At 34.3% G+C, this 21,007-nt stretch overlaps 5 protein-coding genes across 5 annotated transcripts; 3 read left to right on the top strand and 2 right to left on the bottom strand.

Annotated features, from left to right (window-relative positions):
• Positions 1 to 227: 227 nt before the first annotated feature.
• On the top strand, positions 228 to 4,524 carry NAEGRDRAFT_82976 (5-oxoprolinase; the record flags this gene model as incomplete). The annotated part of the gene is made up of 5 exons (XM_002681128.1): positions 228 to 321; positions 404 to 499; positions 577 to 1,599; positions 1,640 to 3,644; positions 3,793 to 4,524. 5 exons carry the CDS (start codon positions 228 to 230, stop codon positions 4,496 to 4,498), a joined length of 3,924 nt encoding a protein of 1,307 aa, XP_002681174.1. The 3' UTR covers positions 4,499 to 4,524.
• Positions 4,525 to 6,768: 2,244 nt separating this feature from the next.
• On the bottom strand, positions 6,769 to 7,383 carry NAEGRDRAFT_46502 (uncharacterized protein; the record flags this gene model as incomplete). Its single annotated transcript, XM_002680979.1, has 1 exon — positions 6,769 to 7,383. One exon carries the CDS (start codon positions 7,381 to 7,383, stop codon positions 6,769 to 6,771), a length of 615 nt encoding a protein of 204 aa, XP_002681025.1.
• A 1,214-nt stretch (positions 7,384 to 8,597) lies between these two features.
• Positions 8,598 to 9,536, top strand: NAEGRDRAFT_35428 (P21-ARC). The gene has a single exon (XM_002681127.1). The coding sequence runs from the start codon at positions 8,687 to 8,689 to the stop codon at positions 9,221 to 9,223; it is 537 nt and encodes a 178-aa protein (XP_002681173.1). The 5' UTR covers positions 8,598 to 8,686; the 3' UTR covers positions 9,224 to 9,536.
• Positions 9,537 to 12,307: 2,771 nt separating this feature from the next.
• On the bottom strand, positions 12,308 to 13,315 carry NAEGRDRAFT_63529 (uncharacterized protein; the record flags this gene model as incomplete). The annotated part of the gene is made up of 1 exon (XM_002680978.1): positions 12,308 to 13,315. One exon carries the CDS (start codon positions 13,313 to 13,315, stop codon positions 12,308 to 12,310), a length of 1,008 nt encoding a protein of 335 aa, XP_002681024.1.
• Positions 13,316 to 14,198: 883 nt separating this feature from the next.
• On the top strand, positions 14,199 to 20,837 carry NAEGRDRAFT_63528 (uncharacterized protein; the record flags this gene model as incomplete). Its single annotated transcript, XM_002681126.1, has 1 exon — positions 14,199 to 20,837. The coding sequence occupies one exon, from the start codon at positions 14,199 to 14,201 to the stop codon at positions 20,835 to 20,837; it is 6,639 nt and encodes a 2,212-aa protein (XP_002681172.1).
• Between the last annotated feature and the right edge of the window lie 170 nt (positions 20,838 to 21,007).

The raw sequence follows: 21,007 nt of genomic DNA, 5'->3' as shown, positions 1-21,007 counted from the left end.
CCAGATCCTCAAGTTAAACCAGTAATTTTCAAAGTTGAAGAAACAAGGTCAATGATTCTTCTTCTTTGGTTGGAAAAGGTTGAGTTATAGTGGCCTTGGAAATCATTCAAACAGGCTTGATGTTTACAACAACATTTTCTTTGTATTAGCTTACAGAACATCTTAATTGTAATATTACAATAATAATTCGAATAAGAGCGTGCGTTCAAATTACTAATCAAAAAAAAATGTCCAACAATTCCGAATGTAGTGGATCTGCTTCCAATCAATTATTCAGATTTTCCATTGATCGTGGAGGAACCTTTTGTGATATTTATGCAGGTTTGTGTTTTCATCAGCATCACGAATTATTTAATTTTTTTTTTGATTTTTAATTCCGATGATGATCGTCATGATGATGAAGAGGTTCCCAAGACAATTCATAACAATTATCAACCCTATGTGGTTATGAAGTTATTGAGTGAAGATCCACAACATTATAATGATGCTCCGAGAGAAGGTAATATTATGATTAATATTTTTGTAATAATATTGAATATTAATATTTAAATTGCATTTGTGATGAAATTATTTCAGGAATTAAGAGAATAATGAACAAAGTTTTGGGACTTCAAATGAAGGATGCTAAAGAAATTGATATTGATAACATTGAATATATTAGAATGGGAACCACTGTGGCTACTAATGCCTTGCTAGAAAGAAAGGGATCTAGATGTGCCTTGATTACAACGAAAGGATTTCGTGATTTGCTTAAAATTGGACATCAGGCACGTCCAAAGATTTTCGAATTATTTATTAGAAAACCTTCACTTTTATATGAAAGAGTGATTGAGGTGGATGAAAGAGTTTGTCTCACAGAGCAAGTTTATGGAAAATGTAAGAAATTCCAAGAACCAGAAGGATCTCAACTTTCTACTGAAGAATGGAGAAATCAAAGATTAAAGAAGGGTATTTCAGGAGAGGAAGTTTTTATTAGAAATACTGTGGATGAAGAATTTGTTTATAATACTTGTAAAGAGTTGAAAGAAAGTGGAATTAATAGCATTGCTGTAGTTTTATTGCATTCGTATACATTTGCTGATCATGAACTTCAAATTGCTGAAATTGCAAAGAGAGCTGGAATTGAAAATATTTCACTCTCTCATCAAGCCATGCCAATGATTAGAGCAGTTCCAAGAGGTCACACTACTTGCGTTGATGCTTATTTGAGCCCAATTATTAGGGATTATGTTAGAAACTTTTGTTCTGGATTTTCAGATTTTGATAAGTTGTTGAAACGTGTCACATTCATGCAATCGAATGGCGGTCTTACACCTGCTTCAGATTTTAAGGGATGTAATGCCATATTATCAGGACCAGCTGGTGGAATCGTTGCTATTGCATCAACATCCTACAATCCAGATGATAAAATCCCAATTATTGGAATTGATATTGGTGGAACATCTACTGATGTATCAAGATTTGGAGGAAAATTTGATTTGGTTTTTGAAACTGAAACTGCAGGAGTTCAAATTCAAGCACCTCAACTGGATATCACAACAGTTGCTGCTGGAGGTGGCTCCAAATTGACATTCAACCAAAAGACAGGTATCTTTGAAGGTATGTATTTTCACGAATAGCATTCTTAATTGTGAAATAGTTGGTCCAAGTTCTGTTGGAGCTAATCCTGGTCCAGTCTGTTATAGAAAGCAAGGATCATTCCCAATCAAACATTTGGCCATTACTGATGCCAACTTATTCCTTGGAAGATTATTACCAGAATTCTTCCCAAAAATTTTTGGTGAAACTGAAGATCAACCACTCGATTATGAAGCCACCAAACTTGCATTCGAAGAATTGACCAAACAAGTCAATGATTTTGAATTGAAGAGAGATCCACAAAATGCCAAACTCAAAACAACAGAAGAAGTTGCCTATGGTTTCATTCAAGTTGCCAACGAGGCCATGTCAAGACCAATTCGTTCCATTACAGTTTCTAAAGGTTATGATACTCGTGATCATACTTTGTGTTCATTTGGTGGAGCTGGTTCACAACATGCTCAAGCTATTGCCAATAATTTAGGTATGAAAAAGGTTTTCATTCCAAGACAATCTGGTATTTTGAGTGCTTATGGGTTGGGACTTGCTGATGTTGTTTTGGATGAACAAGAGCCAAGTACTGCAGAATATGCTGAGGAAAATTTCGGATACTTCTCCAACAGATTGAAAGAAATCGAGGGAAGAGTTGTTGAGAGATTGAAAAACTCTGGATTTGACAACTCCAACATCAAAATTGTACATTATCTCAATCTCAAGTATAAGGGAACCGACTATTCAATCATGACATCTGTTCCAGAGGAGGCCAAGCAACAAGATTCAATCCTTGGAGGAGATTACAGATCTGAATTTGAAAAATCCTACAAGAGAGAATATGGATTTACTGTTGTTGGAAGACCAATCATTGTCGATGATATTAGAGTGAGAGGTATTGGTATTACACCATCCATCAGTAAGATTGAAATTGCTTCATCTAAGTCTGAGCCAAAACCAATTACCTCAACCAAGACATACTTTGAACAAGGTTGGACTGAGACAGCTGTCTATGATTTGCAACATTTGGCTGCTGGAGATAAGGTTCACGGCCCTGCTATTATTATTCACGACACAACTACAATTGTTGTTGAACCACATGGAACAGCTCTAATTACCAAGTATGGTGATGTGGAAATTACTCTCTCCTCAACAAAGACACAAGAAATCAATGTGAATGAATTGAAGAAGGTTGATGCTGTTAGGTTGAGTATTTTCAATCATCGTTTCATGAGTATTGCTGAACAAATGGGTAGATCCCTCCAAAGAACATCAACTTCAACCAATATTAAGGAAAGACTCGATTTTTCATGTGCTCTCTTCTCTCCAGATGGTTCTCTCCTTGCCAATGCTCCACACTTGCCTGTTCACTTGGGTTCAATGAGTGAGGCAGTTCGATATCAAATTAGAACTCTGGGAGATAGTTGGAAGGAAGGCGAGGTAATTGTAGCCAATCACCCTTGTGCTGGAGGCACCCATTTGCCTGACATTACCGTAATAACTCCTGTATATTCAAATGGAAAAGTAGCTTTCTATGTTGCCAATCGTGGACATCATGCTGACATTGGTGGTATTCAGCCAGGTTCAATGCCTCCATTCAGTAGATTGCTATCTGAGGAGGGTATGGCAATTGTTTCATGTAAATTAGTAGAAAATGGTGAATTCCAAGAAGAGAGAATTACAAATTTATTGAAAGAAGCAGGTGCCAGAGCCATAAAGGATAATATTTCAGATATGAAAGCTCAAGTTGCTTCTAATACTAAAGGTATTTCACTTTTGCAAGAACTCATCAATGAATATTCATTAGAAGTTGTCCAAAGCTATATGCAATATGTTCAGGACAATGCAGAATACGCAGTCAAGGAAATGTTGCAACAAGTATTTGAGGAACACTCACAAGATAAGAATGCTGCCAGCATTGACTTGCATTCCCAAGATTTTATGGATGACGGATCAATAATCAACTTGCATTTGACAATCAAAAATCAAAAACATGAAAACTTTAGAAACGGCTCTGAAAAGCAACATGTTGCAATCTTTGATTTCACAGGAACTTCAGAAATGATGTTGGGTTTGTAGCTTATTATTATATTATTTTAACCCAAGCTCTTAATTTTTATTGAACTAACTATTGGAATATTACATGAAATTGAAATTTTTTAGGTAATACCAAGTAAGTATTCTCTATCAATTTTTCAATTATTCTAACTATTTGTCAATTAGTGCACCAAAGGCCATTACTATTTCTGCAATTTTGTACAGCTTGAGATGTCTTGTCAAACAGGACATTCCTCTCAATCAAGGATGTCTGGAACCAATCTCAATCAAGATTGAAAAACACTCACTTTTAGATATTGGTGAAGATGGTATCGTCGGTGTAGTAGCAGGTAACGTATTGACCTCACAAAGAGTGACCGATGTTATTCTTAAGGCATTCTCAGCAGCTGCCTGTAGTCAAGGATGCATGAATAATTTCACATTCGGTAATGAATCATGGGGCTATTATGAAACTATTTGTGGAGGTGTTGGAGCTGGAAAGGACTATCAAGGAGAAGACTCTGTTCACACCCACATGACCAATACCAGAATTACCGATGTTGAAATTCTCGAAAGAAGATATCCGCTCATTCTGAAACAGTTCAGCGTGAGACCAAATTCAGGAGGTGAAGGAGAATTCAGAGGAGGAAATGGCGTTGTGAGAGAAGTTGAATTCCTTGAACCACTTCAAGTTGGAATTCTCTCAGAGAGAAGAGTCTTCTCACCATCTGGTTGTAGAGGTGGAAAAGATGGACAAAAAGGAAAGAATTTACTCATTCTCAAGAGAGGTCTCATTCACTCTCTAGGAGGAAAGAACTCTTTCAAGGTCGAACCAGGAGATTGTGTCATTATTCAAACACCAGGTGGAGGTGGTTATGGTATCAAAAAATAAACTCTAGCTCACTACCCATTCCTTCACTAACCGTCCATTCAATTCATTTCAAATTTTCACAATAGCACCCAATCGATCCATTCCATCCAATCCTGTCCATTCACCCCTTACCATTCACTCCCCAGTTTTTCATCTTCCAAACTCTCTGCCTTGCCTTACAAAATAACAGAACTCGGAACTACATGTTAGTGTTCGCCAAAAGTTCATACCCAAACGAAAAGCAACAGAAAAAAAATAACACAATTGCTGGCACTCATCACGTTGCTAAAAATCAAGAGTAGGAATATCAGAGAGTATTCGGAAGAGTTTGAAATTTTGTATTTTAATTAATTGGTTGATTATTTGGGTTTTTTAGACAAGATGACTTCCGATGATCAATTTGTTGATTTGGAAAGTCAGAAGGATAATGCACCACCACAAATGGATGGTGAAGAAGGACAAGAAAATAAGGATGCTGTTGATAATCAACAGATAACACTCGGATTGGATAATCAACAAGAGCAGCAGCAGATGATGAATTCAACATCTCCTTCTGCTTCCATTTCAAATAATGCTGTAGTAGTTGCTGTTCAATCACCATCAGCAACTGGAAAGGACAATTCAGTTGTCATTCGATCAAATCATTCGAAAAATAACGATTCTGATAATATATTGTCGGGATTTCATGTAAATTACACATGGAATAATATTCCAGGAGAAGTTTTGGTAGAAATGTTCCTCTGGCTAGATCAAAAAACATTGAGTGAGGCCTCACTTGTAAATAGAGATTGGTACGAATCATCAAAGCATGACTTGTTGTGGTATTCGAATTGTGTTGAACTGTTTAAAAAGATTTATTCGGAACAAATTAATTACTATGTGAGCGAGAGAACGAGAATTAGTTATATGAAACCTTATGGAAAACCAATTCCACCTCCACCTCATCCACCAAAAGGTTTGTTGATTTTTGAATTTTTGGATTTATTGAAATAATTAAAGTGGAGGATTATGTTACATTTGACAATGATAACAAGATTATCAGTGTGGGAACTTTGAGAGGACTTCACATTAAACATGGTAAGAAACAAGATAAGGAAAGAAGAAGAATTGCAAAGGAAAAGAAAATTAGAGAATTTATGGCCAAATATCATGAGAAATTTAGAGCAAATACTAGGAGATTTATTATTGGTGCTTCATCAGTTCTGTATTTTTCATTCCTGCTCTTTTTTATCATGACTGGTATAACAGATGCTGTCGATCAATTGGTTTACAATGCTATTGGTGTGAGATGGCAAGTTTTTTCATTCATACCTTTGTGGTTTGTGTTTGCTATTTGTTTAATTGCTGGTCTATTCTTTATTACTTTGGATTGTTTGAAGGAGAAGGAATTTAGAGAAGGATTTTGGATCGCGGCTCTGTTATCGATGGGTGGTGTTGCTTCATTCATGATAATTGCCATTCTTGCCCTTGTCAATGTTTTGTTACCATTCACTGAAAATCCCGTGCATGATGGAATTCCCTCTAGGACTTATACCTACTCGTGGTTTTATGTATTGATTGTACCATTCTTGTACGTTTTGGTAATTTGCTTTGCTGCTCCAATAGCTACATGTTTCATTACGACTGGTATTATTAAGGAGAATCGATCAAAAGCTCCACTAACTTTGTGGTATGCTTTTGGTATCAATTTTCTTGTATTTTTATTGGAATCATTTGTGATCTTGCTAGGATTTGGACTCGAATTTACAACAAGCAGTTTTTATCTCATGTATTCAGCCATACCTTTGGAGTTGTTCTTTATTATTATGTTCTTTGTAGTATTGCACTACTTTTTAAAGGCATTGAGGGAAAATTCATATGTATTCCCACACGATGGTGAAGTTTACATTTGGTTCCTTATTTTTATTGTACTCCTTTTCGTCAATTGTACAATTGTTTCATTTTCACCTTATCTTGGTCATTACAGTTGGTTCAGTTCTTTGGTACCCTTGACACATGCTTATGCATTTGCTCTTAGAATGTGCCTCAAATAAAGCCTAGAAATTATTTATTGAAATGTGATCAAAACAACTATTATTGAATGATCTTGTTTCGTATGTGGACGATACAAGAACTTCTCTTCAGTGATCAAGTTAGAATTGCATCTATGTTAATCGAGTGATCTCACTCGATTTATCCTTAATCAAAGACTATTGTATGGTACTACCTGAATAGTTGTAGTAGTATTAATGGTCTTCTGATAGTGTTATCCAATATTCCTAAACACGTTGAAATGGAATAAGGCTTCAAACTTAACGTATATCTGTTTTTATCTTCTTTGGTGGCTGTTGATTCTTGACTGTTGGTCCATTATTTACATTAACTTGTTGAATTAAACCACCTCCTCCAATCTTTCTCTTCACTGAAGGATTGGCTGGTTTAATTTGTTGAGGATTCTGACTAGTCATATTGGGAATGTTTGAGAGAGGAACTGTAGAAGAGGGTTGAGGTTTTCGTTGTTTACGAACTTTTTCCTTATTAGTATAATTGATTGAAAAATACTTACGTTGTCTTTGTTTTTCTAGCAACTTCCATAATTCTTGTTCACTAGTATTTGGGGAAGTGATTGGAGATGGTGGATTGATTGAATTGGTTGTTGTGGTTGTGGAAGGTTGATTTTTTGGGACTCCATTCACAGAAGGCAATCCATTATTACCATTATTGGAAGTGGTTGGGAGATTAGGAGTTGTAGTAGCATTGGTTCCATTGGAAATTGGTAATGGATTAGTAGAAACTGGTAAAGTGGTTTCTCCATTGTAACTATTGACACCAGGAGAACTCTTGTGTGAGGCAGGAGAGATGGTATTCTTGAAAAGCTTGGTATCGTCTCTTTTCAGAAGGTCTAGAGTATTCTTAAAAAAGTCCATTGTTGACTATCGGATGGTGTTATTCAAGTGATGGTGGTATTAGTTGTAGTAGTAATGGTGTATTCTAATTGCTTGTTGAATGAATAGTAAATGGTACAATTAATTGAATGTTCTTGTTAGAGTACAATGTTGTATACAAGGGTTTGGGTAGGAAAAGCTTAGGAATGTATGAGTAGTGGGGACAATGAAGTGTAAGGAAATGAATGAAGGAGCAGCAAATAGTGAGAGGCAACAGCTGTCCAACAACACAAAGGATCGTGGTGGTGATTGGGATTCAAAGGAAGCCGATGTTGGCTTTTTTTTACGTAATGAAAATTTAAATATGAAACAAGTCAAGCGCTTGATGTTGGAAATAATAGCAGGGTAGTGATTCACTCTCAGCACCTACTACTTTAAATAACGGAGGAGTACTTTGGATGATAATTGTGCAAGATCTTCTATGAACTCTAACAGATCAAGTGTTCTTCTGCTCTCTTTGCTTTAATGCTCTACAGTGATGATTATTTTTGGATTCTCCAAGTAAGTTTGCAAAGAATGGGCGCGGATTCTGGAAAAAACTCTCTTTGATGATAAGTTGTAATACGGAATACACAATGACTACAAGAATGTGTGCTCTCTTTCAAAGAGTGATGGTGGTATGATGAATATATTCGGGTCGGATAAGTAGAGTAAAGAGAGCAACAAGCTCCAACACTTGTTTGTTCAGACTGATAGGGTTTGAGTGGTTTTTTTTTGGGTGAATTGAAAAACTCGCACCATCAAAACAAGCGCCGTTGAGCAAACTGCTTCTTTTTGGACAAGCTTGGTTTTCTCTGCTTGGCTAAAAAAGCTGCTGCATCTTTTAGAATTTGATCATCCCTTGCAATTTTGATATAATGCATCACTAACTTCATTATGGATATGCAGTTGTTGAATGAAAATGCAAAATTTTAGAATTTTTAATTTTTTTTCGTGTTGATTTTTTCAAAGTCAACCCAGAGAGGTCCAGCCTGATTTAAACCATTTCATTCTCAAAAGCAAAGATAATCTCATTGTAGGTAGACAACATGTTGTCAAGAAGCCTCCTCCAATCAGCCATTCACTCAAAACTACCTCTTTCCAAACATTAATAACCAAAAGAATTCAATGGTGATTGGAAAAATCTGATGATGGTGATTTTTATTCATCAATCAGCAAGCCTTCGAGTTGTGATGGAAAACAAGCAAGTCATCAAAAAAAAATATTAAAATTTTGAGAGGGAATTTTTCTTGCCTGAGATTCAACAACGATTAAACTCATCATCAATTTTTAAATCATCATCAAAATGCCAGCTTATCATAGTTCATTCAAAGATGCTAAATGCGAAGTTTATTGTGGTACCGCAATCTTGCCATTGAAGACTAAAGTCAAGGGACCTGCTCCAAAGGAACTCGATGAAAACAAGGAAGATATTATTGATGAAGTTTTAAAGTTTTTCAAGTCTAACATGTTGTTTAGATCTTACCAAGTTGAAAGCCCAGCTGATCGTACATTGATTTACCTCACCATGTACACACACTTCTTGTTGAAGCACACTGAAAACAAGAAGACAACAAAGAAGGCCGATGCTGATAAACTCTACTTCCAATTGAGTGAAGAAGCTCTCCCAGGTCCAGGTGATTCTTCCTTTGCTCTTATTGCTTTCTACGATAAGCCAAGAGATACCAATGAAAAGAAGCAATGGGATTCCTACATGAGGCAAGCTAAGGAAGAATTAGGTTTGCGTTTGGCTAAATTAATTTTCAAGGAAGATGGTGTTGCTGACAAGTACTGGATGCAATTCAGCAAGCGTAAATTCCTTGGTAAGGCTTTCATCAACTAAACCAAATTCCTTTTTATTTAGAAAATGATCACTCACATGATTGTGTTGGATTTTCACATTTAATGTACCACTACTATTGTGTGTGGCATGTGTGATGAATTTTAACATTTTGATGTATTATATATATATTCCAAAATTCGTGTCAGATATATTCACACACGAGTGTAAAGATTTGTGGATTTGTGAAATTAACACAGAATCATTGATGATCATCTTCAACATCCTTTGTACTTAAATACCCCAATCAAACAACCATAATTTATTATTAATAATAAAATACTAGTTAACGCTAGTATGCTCATTAGATGTTCACGTGCTTGGTGTGATCATTGTTCTGTTCGTTTAGAAAAGTGAATTATCAGATTTTAACACAGTAAAGATTATCATTTGTACGGTGGAGATAAAAACGATCCGTCCTTTTGCTACTAGTCCCGAATCTCTTTTGATTGAAATTTCATATTTTAAAAATAATGATGGCTACGGCCATATCACGATGAATGCACCTCATCCCGTCCGATTTGAGAAGTTAAGCATCGTCGAGCCACATCAGTACTGAGGTTGGAGACAACTTGGGAACCTGTGGTGCTGAAATCTTTTTGTCTTAGAAAAATCTACAGGAGGCCTTTAGGTTTACAAAATTGGAGTTAAAAGGATTTACCACATTTTGAATTGTTTGTTTCTCATTTTCTCTTCAATTTGTTTTGTTGATTTGTATTAAATTTCCTTTCATCAAAATATTAATAGAAAAATTCAAATTCTTGTGATGCACTAAAAATCGGAATCACAAAATTAGTGGAAATCATCTTGTAAATAAATAGATAACTGATCGGATGATGATATTTCCACAACAAAACAAAATAACTAAATAACAAACACTAAGAGCAAAATGCCAGCTAGAAATACTTCATCAAATTCTTCCGAAGATAGAATTCCAACAAAAACAGTCTGGTCAAGATCTAAACCAATTGATTTAACTAAAAGATTACCATTATTTGATATTGATACTTCAAATATTATAAGTGGAACTAGACATCGTAATAATATTGATTATCATCATGCAAATTTAAATGGTAAACAAATTTCAGTGAAAAGATCTTCTAAAAATTCAATTGAAAAGAGAGCTAAACAACAATCAACCACCACAACAAAGAAGATTACCAAATCGAAAAAGATGTAAATTACAACTTGTAAATAATTCAGTAAATTGTAAATAAAATAATGTGTTTTGAAATAGATGAAGTTTCAATTTAGAATTGATGCAGAAAAAATCAAACCAAAATTTGCATCAAGCAATTAAACTTGTCTAGTTTTCAATAAATTGAAGGTTGATTAACCTTATCAAATTCTTCAACAACCTGTTATTTAAACACAACAAGATTCGTCCAGAACTCTTGCCTTCACTGTTCATACAGTCAAAGACTGTAGCGGGATAGTCGCCATATTCCTGGCAGGCTTCCCGTCTAAATTAACAATTGAAAGACAACAATAATATCTCAACTTAAATATCTTAACTTATTCCTTTATTTTTTTATTGATTTATTCATTGTATTAAGGCAATAAATGGCTACGGTATATCTTTTCATAAAGTTAAAGATTGATTTTGAGTAATGAATAGTTGTTCTCAAACCATTTTACTAGTATTAAATTTTTCCAATTCAAAATCAGAACATTTTCATTAAGAGTCAAATTGCATTTCACAAACAACAAGTTAAAATTGATTATTGACCCAAGAACTACTTTCTTAAAATATAAACATCTCAAAACAAGTATAAAAAGCAAGAAAATGTTTTGAATTCAAGAAAAAACAAGAACAAACTCATAGATTCTCTCAATTGTTTTTAATAAATTATTCATTGAATAGTAAAACAAAATATATACAAACAATGTTTAAAGATCCCAGCAACATATTTTGCAGAGATAGTTGACCCTTAATCATGTATAGCCTGTTTAAGATTGTTATTTTGATTTGATGAATGGCTACGGCCATATCACGATGAATACACCTCATCCCGTCTGATTTGAGAAGTTAAGCATCGTAGAGCCACATCAGTACTGAGGTTGGAGACAACTTGGGAACCTGTGGTGCTGTAGTCTTTTTTTATTTCTTAATACCATTCAATATTAAATTTCTCACAATCATTTACAATTTGACGATTTATATTGGCAAAATATGGATGACTTTGAATTGAGTTGTTGGAGATTCTTCGAATTCCATTGTTGAATAGTTCACAAATTGCCTTCTTGAATGCAAGACCACTTCCACACATATTTTCATTGAATTTCTATTATTTAACAGAGCGAGAAATCATACCTGATGAATCCTCACAGGAAAAAATTGAGAAGGAGGGCAACAACCACTTTGATTATTGACCAAACACTGGCTACTCATTCTCTGAGTGCAAGGAGGAGAGTTTCCAGATTCACATTTCAGTCTGCATGATCACTGAAATGTCCTTCAAGGTAAGTATGAAGAAAGCAAAGAGTGTAAAGTCGAACAAATCTTAAAAACCTCTCTCGATGGATGGTTTTTGAAAACTGAATTATGGTCGTTGTTTTGTTTTTTCATGATTTGACTTCTTTGTCATAATTGAACATGGAGCAAACACAGAATTGACATTAGAATGTTATGAATTAGGAGTTCAGTAGATAAACGTTGAATGTGCATTATTGAATATTAATATTTTGGTTTTACAATGATTGCCTAGCCAATTAATTCTCTAACTAAGTGCTGTACCATCAATCAAACTTGGGTCCTCAGGAACACTCAACATTTCACTTGATCAAATTGACTCTCCAATTTCTGAGCTTCAACTACTATTACTGTGAAGGTTTTTCCTTTTTGATTTTCAAATCAAGTTCTCTTTCAAGAGAATCTTAATGAATGAGGCAGAAGCAATCAAGACACAAGCCAAGTACCAAATACTAGTGCCAAAGATGAAATTTGACTGGTTCTAAACCATCAACAGTTAATATTATTTCTGTTGCTGAAGGGCAACCAGCAAGTACTTTTCAGTCTTTTTAATGTTATCAGATGCAAATAAAACAATCTTATTTCTGCCAAATATAGTAAAATTTCACTCAATTTTAATCAGTTGTGGATGCAGTTGCAATAACAAATTGTTGCTTACTGTAATCATAAGTTGTCAATGAGTAACATCCCCACCATTCAGCTCCAGCAAGCCAATAACTTGACCATGAAGAATAATCCTCAAGAAGAAAATCATTCCAACAATAGTGTTCACAACTTCCATCATGATCATTATATAATTGAGAGGTTAGTGCTTGAATTTCCTCATTTGCTGGTTGCATGGAATAGGGAGGATTTGAACATTGTGAAAATATATCATCCCACATTTCTGGTGGTTCAGCATTTCGAATAAGTTCATTATAAAGGATTACACTATCCTCTGGACCTGAAAGTGAAATAGCAAGTGAAAATTCTGGATCAATTTCTTTAAAATTATTATTCAACAACATTATCAGACCCTTTCCCATTGAATATTGTGTGAATGGGAATGAATTGGAAGAGTACGGATTTTTTCTAAATGTAAATACCTCATTGCTATTCAATTTAGCTAATTGAAATTTCGAATCCACTTCCAAAGTCCAATACGAAACACCAGCAAATAATAAAAATTTGTGTAAAGTTCTCTTGATATTTTCATCCAAATCATATTTACAATGACTTAATAATCCCCTCAATAATTTGCAAGGAACATAAATACTAAAATCAATAACTCCTCCCTTATTTGAATATGAATTAATAGGATCATTGTTCTCAACTCGATTTCCTATGAATGGAGCTCTAAAAAACTCTATCAATAACTCCCTGCAATTTTCTTCTTGCAAAAACTGATCAAACATGTGTAATAATGAAGTGTCATCATCCTTCATCATGATGCTCGGATCTAATTTAAATAATTGACAAATATAATGGTAATATATTGTCTTATCAATGTAGTCGGCTCTCAACAGGGTTGCGAAATGTTTGCATGATCTTTCCATCATGGCAATGCTTTCAAGTGGAAGGAAAGAAAAAACATGAGAAAGAATATCAGGAGAGTGATACAGCTCTACGAGTGTGGTGGACATTTTTTAAATGTGTAGAACTTGAAAGTGCAATTTGTTCTATGGTCATCAATTCAGTATGAGTATCTGTCTCTTTTCAAGATACCTTTAGCCAAAATACAAATCCTATCTGAATTTCCAACAGTTGAAAGTCTGATATGGGCAATACAGATAGTGGTACGTTCCTTCATCAATAAATCCAATACTGCTTGAACATTGTTGCTGATTCATATTCTGTATTGAGAAACCATTGCCTTACCATAAGCTGGGAAGAATGAACCAAAGACTTTAAAAAAAATGAGCGAAAACAAAAGGTCAACAAGTACATTGTCATCATCTTGTGCATCAGAGAGGATGCATTCTCTTCCGATCTAAATTATTCTAAATAATTATTACAATGTAAATTTTGTCAATGCTACCAAATCCAAATTAGAATGAAATGCATATTATTTGTATTTCGTGCACTCTTCCGATAGGAGGCTGATGTAATTTGTCTGCTGGCTATGAACGTGCTTTTAAACAAATTAAATGGAAAGACGTTAGAAATTTAGATCCAAATTGAAATGGAAATTTAGATTGAGTTTGTTCCACAAAATAGAGAAACTCATAGATGGCCACTTAAATTTATATGGGGATTGTACCTATTGGTGGCATAAGAGATTGGATCATGTGGACACAATTTTTCAAATGTTTGGATTGTAAAGTTATGGATGGAGGCCAGTGGTGAGAACCACATTTACATATTGTAATTTTTTGACAATTCTATTTTTTGAATAATTTCAATCATAATTTCCATTCTCGGGAGTGGGACATCTGATCCAATAGTTAAACAACCGAATTCAGTAGAAACCACTACTGTGTCTCTTGTGTCAATCACACAACACACACAAAGGGTCAACTTTAAAAAATGTCATGTTCTAATCTTATGACGTATATCTTTGTCTTACTTCTGCTAGCGAACGCCAAAGGAGACCAATCTACTGCATCAAATGTTAACTACAAGATAACAACACTACTTGGAGGATTTAATGGAGATGGGCAAAACGCATTAACTGTTGGCATGTTTTGGCCACAAACTATTGCTATTTCTTCCACTACTGGAAATATATACTACTCTGATTATTTAAACAATCAGATCAGATACATTAAACCAGATGGAAACTCTTACTTTCTCGCTGGAAATCCCAATTATAATTTTGATTCTACAAACTTTCCAAAAGGACCCACACCTGCCACCACTTCAATTCATTGGCCATTTTGTGTAGCAGTGAATTCTAAAGGAGAGGTTTACTTTACAGATGAAAACACTCTTCGAAAGGTCTATAAAAATTCCTATGGCCAAGATACAATGCTCTTACTAGCTGGTGGTGGTTCAAATCTTTCGAGTAATATTTCTGCATTGGATGCCAAACTGGGTGCTCCATTTGGTTTGCTAGTTGATGAAGCAAATGATGTAATTTATGTTAGTGATACTTACAAATATACGATACGAAAGATAGTTAATGGGACCATCTATACCATAGCAGGAACAGGCGTGGAGGACAAAAATACACCAGAAGGATCTCTTGCAGCGAGTGCAAGTATTGCAAAGGTTTTGACTCTAACTTTCCATCCACTAACTAGAGAATTAATTTATTTGGAAGAAACTGGCAGGGTCAGAAGAATCACCAATGAAGGAAGAATATTCACATTGTATAGTGGTACAAATGGGGCAATTGGAATGGTTTTTGACTCATTTGGAGACTTCTACTTGGCAGAGTCAACTCATCAAATTGTAAAGATTTCGAATAGTGTACGTACAGTTGTGGCCAACGATGCTGGAGTGGCTGCTTTTGGTGGAGATGGAGGTCTTGCTATCAATGCAACTTTGAATAATCCAACAGGATTGGCTATTTCTGGACGATTCTTGTACGTTGCAGACACTTCCAATTTTAGAATACGTAGAATAGATTTGGATACAAAAATAATTACAACATTAGCAGGAAATGGCTTGAGAAAATATATGGGTATTGTTGGAAGCTCTGTAGCTTTGTATAGACCAAGAGGAACTTTTTACAATTCTCAAACTGATGAATTACTGATTGCTGATTGGGGAAATAGCAGAGTTATAAGATTGAATTCTCTATCAAATTATACTTCCTCAAAGATTGAACCAATTTTAGGTACTGGTAATAGAGCGTATTCTGCAGATGGTAATTTTGGAAATGAAACAGATGTAATTTATCCGCGATCAGTTGTACAATCTCTATCAAATGGTGACATTTACGTTGGATCTGAAAATTTGGTTATGAAACTGAGAAAGAGCGATCAAAGAGCTGTCACTATTGCTGGAACAAGGACAACCTTAGCTGGTGATGGTTATCAAGGTATCTATTCTCAATTGTCACAACCAAGAGGTGTTTGTGTTGGTCCAACAGGTGATATTTACATTGTGGATGCTGGAAATTATGTTATTAGAAAGATTGATTCGAATGGCATAATCTCAACATTCATTGGAGATGGAGTATCAGGATACAGAGATGGGGATGCATTAACTGCCAGGATAGGTTTTGCATCTGCCATCACTTGCCTATCGAATGGCGATTTGTTAATTTCTGATTCTATAAGCGATGGTATGCTGTTTTTTGGCAACTATCTAAACAATCAAAGAATTAGAAAGTTCACTGCCAAGACGAATCAAGTAACCACCGTCGCTGGTACTGGTGTCCGTAGTTATAGTGGAGATGGGGGTCCTGCAATTATTGCCCCTCTAAATGGGCCAACAGGAGTTTATTACAACGAAACTAATGGTGATATTATTTTCTGTGACTCTGAAAATTACAGAATTAGAAAGATTAGTAACAGTACTGGTCTAATAACAACAATTGCTGGGACTGGGGTTTATTCCTATAATGGAGATGGTCTTGCTGCTCTAGCAACCAATATAGCACCTTTTGGAATCTCAGTTCACCCAATTACAGATGAAATTTACTTCTCAGATATGAACTCATTTATGGTTAGAAAAATTGATAGTAAGGGATTAATCAAGACAGTTATTGGCTATATTCCTGGATGCACTGGTTTCAGTACTACAAGCTATGCAAACAAAACATGTTTAAACTTTCCTTCACAAATTATCTTCTCTCCAAATGGTGATCTCTTCGTTGCTGTATATCTTGACCACATTATCAAAAAGATGAATTATGGATCAGATGTGGTGTATAACGTGGCTGGAACTGGAGCCAAAGGAGTTGTCCAACCTCCATTTTCTGGAGATTTGGAGGCAACTAGTACAAACCTCAACCATCCATTTGGAGTGGCATTTTCTCCATTTACAAATGAATTGATATTTAGTGATACTGATTTTTATAGAGTTCGAAAGGTTACACCATTTGGTTTTGTTAAAACTATTGCAGGTGGTATTGGTGATAATGGATTAGCTGTCAATGCTTACGTTGGGTTTGTGAGAGCATTAGCCCTCACTGATAATGAAATTTATCTGTCAGATAGTTTTTATAGAATTAGAAAAGTTTCATTCTCAAGTGGAATTATTACAACATTTGCTGGTAATTACAATTATGTGGAAATGGAAGACAATGTACCAACAAACTATACTAGTTTAGACATTTACGATATGAAAATAAGGAATAATGAGCTAGTTTTTAGTGACAGATGTAGTATATTGAAAACTAATATTTCAGGAACTGGAATTTTGACTCGAGTAGCAGGGAAAAAGGAATGTGGTTACGTTATTGATTCAATGTTATTGAATCAAACAACCTTTTCTACAAATACAACCTTTGGTTATTCTATCTCATTCACTTACATGTCAAATGGCGAAATGTTGATTGCTGACACCAACAACAATGTCATTAGAAAAGTAGATTTAAATGGCTATAGTACAATAATAGCTGGTAATGGAACAGCAGGATTCAATGGAGATTCCGATGCTAAACAAGCATATCTTAACAATCCACAGGGTTTATCAGTATTGAGCGACGGTAGAATAATATTTTCAGATTCAGGCAATGACCGTATACGAATGCTTTCTCCTTATTGTAAAGAAGAATACTATATCCTTACTCAATCACCAGAAGGATTAGTCTGTAATTTAACATCCTGCTTTGGAAAACTATCTAATGATCCGAATGTGTGTTCAGGAAATGGAAAATGTATTGGAATTGATACTTGCAAGTGTCATGAAGGAGTGAAATTTGTTGGAAACGAATGTAGAGAAGAAAGGTCATTAGAAATCATTGGAAAACCTGCTGGTTTTGTTAAGGGAACTAGTAATTCATTTTATATGTCCATTGTTTCTGTGATTCTTAAAAAGGGAGATTTTGAATCGATTATTAATTCTAATAATTGCACGAATTGTACTTGGACAAATTTAAAGTATTCTTGGAAAATAAGTGATGGTAATCAAACTAGTTTTTATGTGCCAGAATCTTTGATAGCTTATTATCATGGAAAGGTTTCCAATGGACTATTCAAACTTTCGTTTAGACCTATTCTTTCCTTGAAAGGAACTACATCTTCACTTCAAGGAAATGTTACTTTAAGTGTCAAATTCCACAACTCTATGAATATAACAGAATCTGTAGAATTTGTTGAGAGTTTTCCTTTAATTTCACCACCCCAAAGAATCCATTCGAATGCCACCATTTTACCTCAATCAGGTATGGCTCTTTCATCACTTTTCACAATTCAAGAAGATTTAAATAATTGGATAGTACCAGATCCCATTCTTGGCAATCTTGAGTTCTCTTTCGGTTTCGAGTTCATAAACTCATTTGGAGAGAACAGTTTGATTAGACTGAGTGAGTTTTCCACTAATAGCTCTCTCACCACCTATCTTCCTTTCATTCAAAATAATCGAACAAATGACATGTCATTTAGTTCAATTAATTTATATGTCATTTGTAGAGATAGTCTCTTTAATGAATATCCTGAATTTATTGGCTCTGTGAAAGTGATCCCAAACTCTGAGGATTTGAACGATTTGATTTTGAGAATTAGGCTTAACAATGTTTTGGCCAATATTGTACCATATGATCAATCAGCAAATCAAAATACAGATATTCTTTACGAATCCATTAGAAGCATTAACATTCAATTCGAAAATCCTTCTTTGACACTTTCTGTCATTAATCAATTAACATCAAGTTCCTTGGAAACAAAATCAGCTTACATAGTGAGTTCTAAATTAGACGAGTACTTGTCCAAAGTATATGAACAAGTTAGAATTGAAAAGAATTCAAATGGGTTTATATCCAAGCAAAGAATGTCCGATACTGACCTTTTCAATACATTATCAACTACGAGCAATATTTTGCTGAATGGATACGTTAATATATCGAATATCTGCAATCAATTATCTTCCATTATCCTCAGTCAGCAAAACGCAAAGGTTTATTCAGATTCAATGGTGCCTAATTCCTATATTTCACATCTAATCAACATAACAACTACAAGCTTTTTCAAAACATCTAACACTGGAACCATTTCTCAAATATATAATGATGTTTCCTTTGCTACAGATTATATACTTTCGAAATATGATGGTTATTATTCCGAAATTGGTTTGTCTCTTATTACATTTGATGAAAATTTATATATCAATGGAAATTCCACACAATTAACCAAATCAAAAGAATTTACAATGTACAAATCTGGTTCACAAATCTCTTTATCCGACCTAAGAGATCCTATTTACATCACATTCACTATAGATACTAACTCTTCCATTTCGAATTCTTCGTTATTAAGTTGTCAATTTTGGAACGAAACAAACCAAAGATGGGAAAGCCACGGATGTTCAATTTTCAGTTTTAACAACAAAACTAATCAGTTAATCTGCCAATGTAATCATGCTACTCTCTTTGCAGCATTTATTGAACAAGAAACCCCATCATCTACTGAATATCTCAGGCAAATTTCCTCTCTCTACATTGCCCAAATTTCATTTGGTAGTTTATTCTTGCTTCTTTCACTTACAATACTTACACTTTTGGTTACCTTTAGAAAATCAATTCTAGTAAGAAGTAGATTTATTACGCCTTATATTGGAATAACAGCTCTCATTATTGAATGTTCAATGCTGTTAATCACTCAGAGAGGAATTTTACTGGGCTATGCCAATAGTGTTATTGGCAATCAGCAGGATTTTGAACAAAGTCAATCAACAGTTATTCAATTACAGAATGGTGATTTGGTTGCTAATATTATTTCCAATATTTTTACAATTATTGTAAACACAATGACACTAACGGCTTTTTTTTCATATTTATATCAAGTTGTGAGATTCCAAGTACTGAAATACTTTTATCATCAAATATATATTATGTTCCATTCTAAAGAGCCAAAGGGTGAAACTATTCTCAAGTTGACAAAATTATTCCTTTCAACAAGAGTAATGCTAATACTCATGTGTCTTTTCATTTCACTGAATGTGATTTATTGGGTATTATGGGTAATTCTTATTCGTGTTGGGGTTATTACAAGCTTGACCTATACTCATATTGTTTCTATCTCCTTTACCTGCTCCATTCTCTTATTAGGATTCATCACTTGTTGCATTATTGGATTAGAATTAATAATGACATGCGTATCAAAGAGAAAAGAAAGAGAAATTATACAACAAGGTCAGGAGAATAATGAAAAAACAAATCTCAACTTTTCCTTAAATGATTTAATAACTGGCAAGAGTTTAGAAAAATTTGAAAATTTCACAGCAACTAAAAAAGCTCTAAGAATGCCACTATATGGAATTCGTGAAGCTTTTACAAGGTTGGATTCACCACTTTACTTTAGAGCTGAAATGTGTCTATTTGTAATGTGTTTTACGTGTTTGGTAATCTCACAAATCATTGGCCTGTCAGGATTGTCATTCAGAAAAGAAAATTCCCTAAAGATGTTGCTCTTGAATGATTCCATCTCATTACTGTTTGACATTTTGTACATGTTTAGTTATTTGTTTGTGTTTGGTGGTTACTCTTTGGTTATTCTAATCATTCAAAAATTCAAGAAAAAACAATTGGAGAAACAGGATGATGATGACGATATTAGAAAGCTCATTGAGCATAGTGAAGGTTTGAAATTATTTGAATGGTTCTGTGAAAAAGAATATTCACTCGAAAATTTACAATTATATTTGGAACTCAGAAATAACCAAAACATTCTTGAAAGTTTGAATGATTTCCAACAAGTCAAAACTGTCATTAATCATATTTATGTTACTTATATTCAGATGGGAGCCTTGAAAGAAGTTAATATTTCATCAGATTGCTCTAAATTATTCGCATCTCTAGTCAAGAGATTAGATTCTGTAGATAATTTGAATGTTGAATTAGAAAGTGCAGAAAATATGGGAAGTAAAAAGACAATGAACTTCCCACAAGGTTTGAAAGAATCAATCACAGAATCAATAGAATCTCTTCAAAATCAAATTCGTTTCAATCTGAGCGATACTCTTTCTAGATTCATTTTTACACAACAATTCAAGACCTATCAAGAAATTGTAAATTACAAGGAAAATCTACTCAAACAAGCCAAACTGGAAATTTAAATCTCACCGGTTAAATACTGACACAATTACCAATAAGACCATCATCTAAAGATGCTGAAAAGTCTTTTTCAAATTAATGAAGATCTGGAGGATCAAATTTTAGATCCATGTTTGTTCCATATTATTCAAAATGATGTTTATTTTCTTGAATGAATTGTTCCAAAGATCTC

The sequence above is a fragment of the Naegleria gruberi genome (assembly GCF_000004985.1).
Source record: "Naegleria gruberi genomic scaffold NAEGRscaffold_7, whole genome shotgun sequence".
In the NCBI taxonomy this organism is placed as follows: Eukaryota; Heterolobosea; class Eutetramitea; order Acrasida; family Naegleriidae; genus Naegleria; species Naegleria gruberi.
Note: the sequence above shows the minus strand (reverse complement) of the source record. Positions and strands in the feature narration are given on the sequence as shown.